The sequence below is a fragment of the Festucalex cinctus genome, chromosome 8, assembly GCF_051991245.1.
Source record: "Festucalex cinctus isolate MCC-2025b chromosome 8, RoL_Fcin_1.0, whole genome shotgun sequence".
Taxonomy (NCBI): domain Eukaryota; kingdom Metazoa; phylum Chordata; class Actinopteri; order Syngnathiformes; family Syngnathidae; genus Festucalex; species Festucalex cinctus.
The window spans coordinates 27,429,223-27,439,382 of NC_135418.1; the positions used below are offsets into that span (position 1 = coordinate 27,429,223).

At 40.8% G+C, this 10,160-nt stretch overlaps 2 protein-coding genes across 5 annotated transcripts; both read left to right on the top strand.

The window, feature by feature from the left end:
- Positions 1-205: 205 nt before the first annotated feature.
- LOC144024045 (elastase-1-like) lies at positions 206-3,473 on the top strand. Its single transcript, XM_077530082.1, has 8 exons — positions 206-454; positions 644-741; positions 827-927; positions 1,317-1,442; positions 1,570-1,706; positions 1,789-1,931; positions 3,130-3,279; positions 3,360-3,473. Exons 1-8 carry the CDS (start codon positions 283-285, stop codon positions 3,369-3,371), a joined length of 939 nt encoding a protein of 312 aa, XP_077386208.1. The 5' UTR covers positions 206-282; the 3' UTR covers positions 3,372-3,473.
- A 1,194-nt stretch (positions 3,474-4,667) lies between these two features.
- On the top strand, positions 4,668-9,905 carry LOC144024129 (elastase-1-like). Of its 4 annotated transcripts, none has more exons than XM_077530224.1 (9): positions 4,668-4,781; positions 6,798-6,934; positions 7,024-7,127; positions 7,304-7,404; positions 7,495-7,620; positions 8,154-8,290; positions 8,975-9,117; positions 9,486-9,635; positions 9,828-9,905. In XM_077530224.1, exons 2-9 carry the CDS (start codon positions 6,895-6,897, stop codon positions 9,837-9,839), a joined length of 813 nt encoding a protein of 270 aa, XP_077386350.1. In that variant the 5' UTR covers positions 4,668-4,781; positions 6,798-6,894; the 3' UTR covers positions 9,840-9,905. The 4 variants fall into 4 exon arrangements, with proteins under 4 accessions (XP_077386350.1, XP_077386349.1, XP_077386346.1 ...); XM_077530223.1 differs by lacking the exon at positions 4,668-4,781 and adding an exon at positions 4,794-6,549; XM_077530220.1 differs by lacking the exon at positions 4,668-4,781 and adding an exon at positions 4,794-6,036.
- Positions 9,906-10,160: the final 255 nt, after the last annotated feature.

A 10,160-nucleotide genomic window follows, 5' to 3' on the forward strand; every position in this document is an offset into this window, starting at 1 on the left:
TTTCCTGTCATCTCTCATGTACTCGTAATATTAGAACATCTTGGAAAAAATTGTGTAATATGTATTTTAAAAAAAAATGTCAAAATGAACATCTACTCTTTTGTCACCCCTTGAAAGGTGAAACTATAAAAACATGTTTGTGCAAACACTTTTCTCCTTTCTCGCCGTTTGATTTCAAACAGCCGCGTGACTCGATTGTGATCCAGTCGACGTGTCATTCCTCGTTTCTTCGTATGAGTATGATAACGCACTGTGGGACAGTCGACAGGTGCAAGGCTGGACATGCTCACGCGCGCGCACACACGTCTACATACAAAAAAAGAAAGAAAAAAAAAAGCGAAGGTTGAGCTGAGGTATAAAAGAAGCGGAAAAACACCTGCGCCTCCTCAGAAACGTTGTCGACGCTTCGCAGACATGCTGAGGTTTTTGGTCTTGACAACTCTGGCAGCCCTGGGTAAGAGAGCGACAACACGCACACGCGCTATGGAAATGTACATTATTGATCCTCTTTCTCGCCATCGGGCTTTTTTTTTTCTTTTTTTTTTTACTGTCACCTTGTCAGTCATTTTAAGCTTCGCGATGCGTAAAAGAAGTCCTCTCCGTCTTTCTCTTAAATGTCTCCTGTGTTATCTCCCTCCAACAGTGCTGGCTGAGCTGGAGCCCCAGCCCAGGTACCTGGAGGACAGCGAAGAGAGGGTGGTGGGAGGCGAGGTGGCCCGGCCCAACTCCTGGCCCTGGCAGGTATAGTAAACGCGGCATAAAACTCATCGGATCGGACGAGGCGCATTTAAGCGGGTGTTGTGTCCCTCCCCTTCCTTCCTGTTAGATCTCCCTTCAGTACCAATCTGGCTCCAGATTCTACCACACATGTGGGGGTACCCTGATTGAGAGAGGCTGGGTCATGACTGCTGCTCACTGCGTGGACAGGTAGCCTATCAGGAATGAGTTTATTATGCTTTTATATTTTTGATTCTCCTGATCAGGAAAACAATTAGTGCTACTACTCACACTGTTTGTATTTTTTTTTTGATTGATGGATGGATGGATGGATGGATGGATGGATGGATGGATGGATGGATGGATGGATGGATGGATGGATGATAATGGATGGATAGATGAATAATGGATGGATGGATGGATGGATGGATCGACGGACTGACTGACTGACTGACTGATTGATTGATTGATTGGGTTCTGCTGAACATATAAACGCGTATATATATATATATATATATTTTTTATATATATTTTTTTTTTACCAAATTTGAGTATTTTACTGTCTTATTGATTCCCACAATGTATTTGTTTCTCCTCAGCCGTCGGACGTGGCGTGTGGTTCTTGGCGAGCACGACCTGAACCGCAACAGCGGCAGGGAGCAGTACATGAGCGTCAGCCGCGTTTACATCCACCCGAGATGGAATTCCAACAACGTAGCTGGCGGGTGAGAATATAGAAAGAAAAAAAAAAATATATATATATATATATATATATATATATATATATATATATATATATATATATATATATATATATAAAGTCACTGTGTGGCATGTATTTGTCTCACACAGCTACGACATCGCCCTGCTGCGCCTGTCTGCCGAGGCCTCCCTCAACTCTTACGTGCAGCTGGGCTCTCTGCCCCCCTCCAGCCAGATCCTGCCCCACAACAACCGCTGCTACATCACCGGATGGGGACTCACCTCCAGTGAGTCCAGTCGTCCGTCCGTCCGTCCGTCCGCTCACTTCGAGGTGCTTTCGGTCTGCATGCTCATTGATTTTGTTTGCAGCCGGCGGCAGCCTGTCCCCGCAACTGAAACAGGCCTACCTTCCCCTGGTGGCTCACCAGACCTGCTCCAGCTCCAGCTGGTGGGGTAGCACCATCAAGACCACCATGGTGTGTGCCGGTGGTTCTTCCGAGTCTGGATGCAACGTGAGTGTCCGAGAGGGAAAACAATAAATCGTCAGGTAGAATGTATATCTAGCTCAGTGGTGTCAAACATAAGGCCTGCGGGCCGGAACAGGCCTGCAAAGGGGTTTAATCCGGCCCGCAAGATGATTTTGTAAAGTTAAAAAAAAAAAAAGGAAGTCCTGGATGTCATTATTTTACACACAATTTAAAGTTACGATTTGTTGTTTTTTATTATTATTATTATTATTATTATTATTATTATTATTATTATTATTATTATTATTATTATTATATATTTTTTTAATCATAGACCGACAAACATATTAAATACGACACAAATTCAATTACTGGTAACACAAATCGATATGACAAGGATTAGTGTCCTTAAAACGTCATTAACTGCGCCACGCAATGCATTCTGGGAACAACGTATATGTAAAACAGGTCAATTTAACACGTCCAGAACTCAGTGTTGCCGCTTTCCATTTGCATTTGTGTTATTTCTTGGAAAAATATGATAACAATCGAGCTCCGTAATTTTGGGCTGGCACACAAATCGGGAAATCTGCGTATAATTGACGGCAATCGCTTTTAAGTTATGTACCTTTATTTTACCGATGCGGCCCACTTGGTAATATATTTTCCTCCATGCAGTCCCTGAGCTAACGTGAGTTTGACAGCCCTGATCTAGCGTTAGCGTAATAGCAGCGCTAGCAATGCTACACTAGCATTAACTCCTTATTTATTGATTGATTAAATTTTTATTTTTATTTTATTTTTTATTATTATTATTATTAATTCAATCTCTGGTGTAATAACCGTATTTATTGATTGATTGAATTTTTTATTTTTATTTTATTTATTATTATTATTATTATTAATTCGATCTCTGGTGTAATAACCTTATTTATTGATTGATTGAATTATTTTCTATTTTATTATTTGTTCTCATTGCTGGTGGACATGTAAATTTCCCAGAGGGAGCCATCCCAAAGGGATCAATAAAGTCAAGTCAAGTCTAAGTCTAAGTCTAAGTCTAAGTGAGCAAGTCGATACTAGCAAGGGCTACTATGCTGGGAGCATTTTGTTAATATAACTCTAAATGATATTCTATTTTTTTAGAATCTATATCTACATTCGAAAATCAGGCTTTCGACAGCTTACTTTTTTACCCCGATTATCGTCAACACTTCCTCTTTGATTTGTTGCACCATTTCAGGGCGACTCTGGGGGCCCTCTCAACTGCCTGGTGAACGGAAAATACTACGTGCACGGCATCGCCAGCTTCGTGTCCGGCTTGGGATGCAACGCGCCTAGGAAGCCCACCGTCTTCACCCGCGTTTCCGCCTACAACGAATGGATGGACTCGGTGGGTGACGTCGCCGACTTCCATTAAAATATGGTTGACGTCATCTTCATTGGCACACATTTCTCTTTTCCTGTTCACAGATCATGATGTGAAGAAACACAGCAGTCCGAGAAGCACAACACGGACCATTGTTTGTTTAGTCCATCTTTGGTCCACCGTTGTTGAGTCTTTCAAAATAAAGCTCATCTACATAACTTTGAGTGATGATTTCTTTCAAAAAATGGAGCTGATCTTCCTACATCAACATTTTTACTTTTTTCCACTAAAATACGTTTTGTTTTGTTTTTTGGGGGGGGGGGGGGGGGTTAAATGCAGGGTTGTCCCGGTTCCGACCTCAAAGTGTTCCTTGCAAATGTAAACAAAAAAGATGGCTGATTCCAAGAAATTGTTGTTCTGGTCACAAATTAATATCACGATCGTTTTTACAGTATAGTTTTTTTGTTGTTGTTTTTTTAAACTCAATTTTATGAATTATTATGAAATTACTGTATCACTGGCTAAACAATGCAGCCATATTTCTATTAGTTTAACATTTTTTCCAGTTAAAGTATGAAAAAAAATTTATTGTAAATTTTATTATACATTTAGAACAGATAGGAAATTTGCAATTAATCACGAGTTACTATTAAAGTAATGTGATTAATTATGATTAAAAAAAATAATCACCTGACATCCGTATTTTTAACAAATAAAGGAATATGTCATCTTCAATAATTTTTTTGAATAACTAAATTAATGTAATAAAGAGAAAATAAAAGGTTTCTAATTGTCAAAATTATTATTTTTTTCAATTTACGGTCTGTGTCTCCATGTGGAGTAACGCCAGATTGAAACCGATAGATGAAGTCGGGGTCTTGTTTTTTGTTTTTCCTGGTAAGAGGTCGGAAAAGTGCGACTTCCCAACTTCCTTGAATGCAGCATTAACGCAAGCAATTTAATGAGACAATGAGATTCACCTGCAAGACTGGGGGAAGCTGATTGGTCCACACAAGAGAATATGGGTGGAAACACAACGACTATTGCTGCATTCGAAGATAGTCGGAATATGGATACATCCAAGTTGTTTTATCCCTGTTCTGACCTGAAAGCATCCATCCATCCATCCATTTTCTTGACCGCTTATTCCTCACAAGGGTCGCGGGGGCTGCTGGCGCCTATCTCAGCTGGCTCTGGGCAGTAGGCGGGGGACACCCTGGACTGGTTGCCAACCAATCGCAGGACCTGAAAGCATTCGAGGCGAAAGTAAACAACCAAAATGATAATTTTGGTGTTTAAAACTCATTTTTTTACCTCCAGCAAACTTACCTTCTCGTAATTTTGCTTCATTAATTTTTTTTTTAAATCTTATTTCATGAGCATTCCACACAGTTCAGTAGTTCACCGTATAATCACATGCCAGGACAAGTGGAATTTCCGAGTTCAGGTGGAGCGTTCCCGTACACACTTCCTGGTTTGAACTCGGGAAAAGTCCGACTTCCGACCATCCTCGAATGCAGCATAAGGCAAGAAGTGAACATGGGACACAAGATAACAAGGGATGAAATGAAGCTTGACAAATCTAAACAAGAACACAGATGAGTGCTTGAAACTTTTTCATGCGAGCAATTAGGGGACACATGTCCACCCAATTTGTTGTCACTATTTGTAACTGGCGTGTGGTGTTGGTGCGATGGGAATGATCCTTCCACACAGATCCCAGATTTGGACTCCGGACCTCAGTACTGTGAAGCCGATATGCTAACAACTGTCACAACATGTGGTCCAGAAAAAGTGCAAAAAAAAGTGTTTACGTATTTTTACTTACTTCTTCCTTTCCATGACATGAAGTCACGACTGTATTATGTAACACCGTGCATCGAACCTCAGCCGAGTCAAATATCAGCTGCAAGTGGAACATATTGTCAAAACTTGGCCAGTCAGCAGTTTCTCCCTCGTGTCATGAATCTCGCCAGCACTCAGAAATGACATGACACAGAAAGTCTGAAACTGAGACTGAAAGTGCTGCTTTCGATAACTTCATTTCAACCTTTCATTTAATAAGAGATTCGATACTAGTCTTTACGAGCTTTGATGTGACGTGAAAATGCTGTGAAGTCAAGCGAATTGCAGGCTGTCGCCATTGATGGGTCGCGTGCGAACATTTTTACAAAAGCTCGCACCATCGACAAGTATTTCCAGTTTACTCTTTAAAATCAACAAGATTACTGTACGTGAAATGGGTTTGAATTTCCTGTGTGGTGTTTACATAAAAATAAACGAACTTTAGGTTCCATGACTGACCAAATTGGATAGAACAAACTATCATCGCAAAACACTCAAATTTCATTTCAGACATATCTTACAGTAGCCTAATATTAAATAAATGGCGTATAAACAATGACATTTCAAAAAAATACGCTTACTTGCTGACACGATGAAGACTCTCCTAATAGGCTATTCAGTAATGTATATGTATATGATATCTTAAAGAGAAGACTTTAATTTAAAAATATGTATACAGGGAGTGCTTGAGTTAAGGCGTACTCGACCGAAGGCGTTTCGACTTCACAACGGTTACCCCCGATCCCCCATTTTGGCCCCGTCCGCCATTTTGGCTCCTCATCCGCCATATACCCGCAGTGTATTCCCCTCGTCCGCTATTTAGCCTTTAGCTAGCGCTAGCGCTTGTGCACTTGTGGAAGGATCTGGGACTTTTTCGCCCTCATTTTTCCACATCAGCCTCCCCCCTTCTTTTCCATCCACCTCTAAGCAGTAATGGTAAGTACAGCATCTTATTATTATTACTATTATTATTTTTAATGTATTTTAATGTTTCACGCAAATGTTACATCGCTAGCGTTGGAACGTAACTCCGACGTAACTCGAGGACTCGCTGTATTTGTCATGACTAGGGTAATGCAGGGGTAATGTTTGTCACGCCAAGGTTAAGTTTGGGTCATGACCGTGAGGTCAAGTGTCTGTTTTGAACTGATGTTTTGAACTGTTGTAATCGGCATCTAGTTTCAACTGGTTTTAAGCTATGTGATGTCAAGAATCTTTAATCTCTTTACTGCGTCAACAGCCAACCAGATCATTCTATGTCAGTACTGTTACCCACATGTCTTGCCACAACCAATGAGATCGATTCACTGTCTATTTAAGCTAAACTGAGAAGTGTGTGTTTTTGTCGGATTATGACCTCTGTTCCTCTGTGCATCTCCACAGCCCAAGGGGGCTTGGTGTCTCGTGATTCTAGATGCTTTCTCGTTGTATTTCGTTTAGTCAAGTTGTGTGAGTAAAGAGTTAAATCTTATTCGTGGCTGCGTTTTGGGATCCATGTAGAGACCTTGTTTTCAATTGAGCAGGTGTACCTAATTAAATGTCCAGTCCATGTAAAGTGGATTCAGTCCAGTTAAGACCCACTGATTAAAAAAAAACTCAAGTCTAATAGCAGGAGTTGTCATGGAAACGGAAACTGGATTGTTTGCCAAGTCAGCGCTTGTTCCACCCGTGTCGTGATAAGTATGTGATCCGCACAGGTGGCGTTGAATATGTCACGTTGAGGACAAGCCATCCAGTAGGTATAAAAGTCTGAAAACCAGGAAATGCAGCACGTTTCTTTGGGCGACCGGAGACATGTTGAGGCTTCTGCTGCTGACCACTCTCGCCGCACTGGGTAACATTTGCTGCCGTTTTCCTCATTTGACGTCTCAACCTCAACGAATGTTCTGACGTTATTGCTTGCTGTATTTTTGCTGGGCTCAGTGCTGGCTGAGCTGGAGCCCCAGCCTAGGTTCTTGGAGGATGACGAAGCCGAAGAGAGAGTCGTTGGAGGCGAGGTGGCGAGAGCCAACTCCTGGCCCTGGCAGGTAAAATGTGCACCACCATGAAGATAAAATCCAAAATTCATCTATTCCAGTCCCATTTGTTCTGCTGTGTGGTGAACCACAAGGTTCAATATTGGAGCCCTTTTTTTTTTTTTTTTTTCCTTTTTTTTTTTTAGCCGTTGCATTTTACAGCATTTGTACTCATTGTGTTGCATTAGATTTCTCTTCAATACAAATCTGGCAGCAACTACTACCACACCTGCGGAGGAACTCTGATCAGGAGAGGCTGGGTGATGACGGCTGCTCACTGCGTCGACAGGTCGACCAACTTAATTGCTGGCCATTGCTTTTAACTTCTTACCGACCGTTTTCTACTACTAGTAAAATATATGCACCACCACCACCACAGTTCCAGGACTTGGCGCGTGGTTCTGGGAGACCACAACATCAACAGCCACGAGGGCAAAGAGCAGTACATTAGCGTGAGTCGCGTCTACCTGCACCCCAGGTGGAACTCCAACAACGTCGCCGGAGGGTCAGTAATGTTCTTTTTCCCCATTCTCCTGAACACACCGTCAACATGCGTTCAAATGATAACAGCATCGTCTCAAATGTTATCGCCGTCTCTCATTGGCCCAGATGGGAGGTAACAAAGTACAAATACTTGAGTAGTTTTACTTTTTACTTGATACATTTTCAAAACAAGGTCGTTACTTTTGTTTTGAAATGCATGAAAACGATTAAAATACTGGACCTGGAAGAAAAAGCAGCGTCAATGTCAGCTGTATGGCTCCACCAATCATATGAAGCGTTTCACACATAGTCACGTACATCCCAGCTTGTGATTGGCCCTACGACACGCGATCACATGACGTGCAATTGGCAAAACACTTTACTATTTCAGAGCATCTACTTTTTTTTTTTTTTTTTTTTACTTTTACTTGAGTAATTATTTGAGTGAGTACTTTTACTTTTACCAAAGTTGAATGTCTAATTGTACTTTTACACAAAGAGAGAGAGACTTACTTTAAAATACTTTTCCCATCTCTGCTCATTTGTCTCTTCTAGTTATGACATTGCTCTGCTGCGTCTGTACTCTGAGGCTTCCCTCAACAGCTACGTCCAGCTGGGTGCCATCCCTCCCTCTGGTCAGATCCTGCCCCACAACAACAACTGTTACATCACCGGATGGGGACGCACTCAGAGTGAGTACTAGGCTAGGCAAGATTTTCTAAAGTTTGAGAATGACACTTTTTGCAATCTTGCTACAACTTTGCAAAGCTGGTAGGCATAAACATATGATGTTACAAAGTATCTTTTTTTTTTTCTGTTTTTCTGAATAATTTTTGCCTGGTTTTTGGATTTTTTTTATTTATTTTTTTCTGTTTTTTCTGAATAATCTTTGCCTGGTTTTTGGAATATTTTTTTATGACAGAAATTCAATTAAACAAAAAAAAATCTGAAAAACAGAAAAAAAATACTCAAAAAAAAACAAAGCTCCCCAAAAATTAATTAGTACTATTATATATTATATTAAGTATTATTAATTAATCAGAAAAACAGGAGGGTTTTTTTTTGTTTCGTTTAGTTTTGTTTAGTTTTTTTTTTTCAAGTGAATGCTTCCGTACTCTAGGGCTGCTCCTGAAGTCATTATTTTGAAACTTCAAGTTAATAGTTTACATTTTTCTCGAGATTTTTTTTTATTTTTTATTTTTTGCAAAGTTTACACAAGGTCCTTGAAATTTTCAAAGTATTTTTCAAAGTTTAAAGCAGTTCCCTTTGACACTAACAGTGTTTACATTTTAGCTTGATTTCCCGCTAAATTCCAGTGACAACACATTATCTCCCGCTCTCCATTATCCACTATATTCCCCCTGTGTCGTCTATAGCTGGAGGTCAGCTGTCCTCCACGCTGAAGCAAGCCTACCTGCCCGTGGTGGCCCACAGCACGTGCTCCAGCTCCGGATGGTGGGGCAGCACGGTCAAGAACTCCATGGTCTGCGCCGGCGGAGGCAGTGAGTCCGGTTGCCAGGTGACAAGACCCTACATATTCATTATCCACACCTGCCAGAACCCAAGTAAACACCAGCTGTATAAAAAAAATGTTGTCATATAAAACGCTGAGCAAATATCGGTGGAATGTTTAGATTTATGAGCGAAAAAGCCATTGATTAGGCTGGTTGAAGTTTACTGTCAAACTAACCACAAAACGAAGAGAGTCTCTTTAAAACAACCAAGACAACACTGGCTTCAAGTCCACAAAATGGTGGAACAACATAAACATAGCAATACTCGCAGACATATATTCTTTATCCTCTGCAAAGAGCGACCAATATTACTAAGGTTTTTGAGTTTTACATATGATAGGATGCATGTGGGGGGATTTTTTTTGTGTTCAAGGGTGACTCGGGCGGCCCCCTGAACTGCAACGTGAACGGCAGGTGGGTGGTGCATGGCGTGACCAGCTTCGTGTCGTCGTCCGGCTGCAACGCCTACCGGAAGCCCACCGTCTTCACCCGCGTGTCCGACTACATCAGCTGGATGAACGGCGTCAGTATTCAACTCCAATTTGTTACGTGAACCAAAACCTGATGAACTTGCCATCATCCGGTTTATCGCGATAAATGGGGAAAGTGGTACACACTGGATCCAGTTTTATTTTTTTAAAGTTTGTTAAGTGTTTTGCACTATAATTATTCATTTACTTATCCCTCTTTTCTCCCCCCTCTTTTTTTTTAACAGATAATGGGTTGAAAGCAAAAGACAGCTGGAGACTGAAAAGCTCTCATGGTTGTCCTTGGAATAAAATGTTCTACATTATCCATTCACCTCTTCTTCGTCTTTTTTTTTTTTTTTTTTTTTTTTAAAGCCGGCAGCAGTCAGCATATTAAATCCGATTTTTTTGTTTTGTTTTTTGTTTTTTTTAACAATAAAAATGGAAAATAGCTGAGATGACACATAAGATGTTGAACTTGTAAAAGTAAAACAGCAGAAGAGTGAATTTCAGGATCCATTGAAATATTACCACTAAGTACAAACATATCACTATTATTAACCATAGGAGGCCCTCTAATT

Coding starts and splice junctions, on each gene's coding strand:
- LOC144024045 (XM_077530082.1), top strand. CDS start 283: ATGCTCACGCGCGCGCACACACGTCTACATACAAAAAAAGAAAGAAAA. Junction 742..826: donor CCAACTCCTGGCCCTGGCAG/GTATAGTAAACG, acceptor CCTTCCTGTTAG/ATCTCCCTTCAGTACCAATC. Junction 928..1,316: donor GCTGCTCACTGCGTGGACAG/GTAGCCTATCAG, acceptor GTTTCTCCTCAG/CCGTCGGACGTGGCGTGTGG.
- LOC144024129 (XM_077530224.1), top strand. CDS start 6,895: ATGTTGAGGCTTCTGCTGCTGACCACTCTCGCCGCACTGG. Junction 6,935..7,023: donor GACCACTCTCGCCGCACTGG/GTAACATTTGCT, acceptor TGCTGGGCTCAG/TGCTGGCTGAGCTGGAGCCC. Junction 7,621..8,153: donor TCCAACAACGTCGCCGGAGG/GTCAGTAATGTT, acceptor TGTCTCTTCTAG/TTATGACATTGCTCTGCTGC.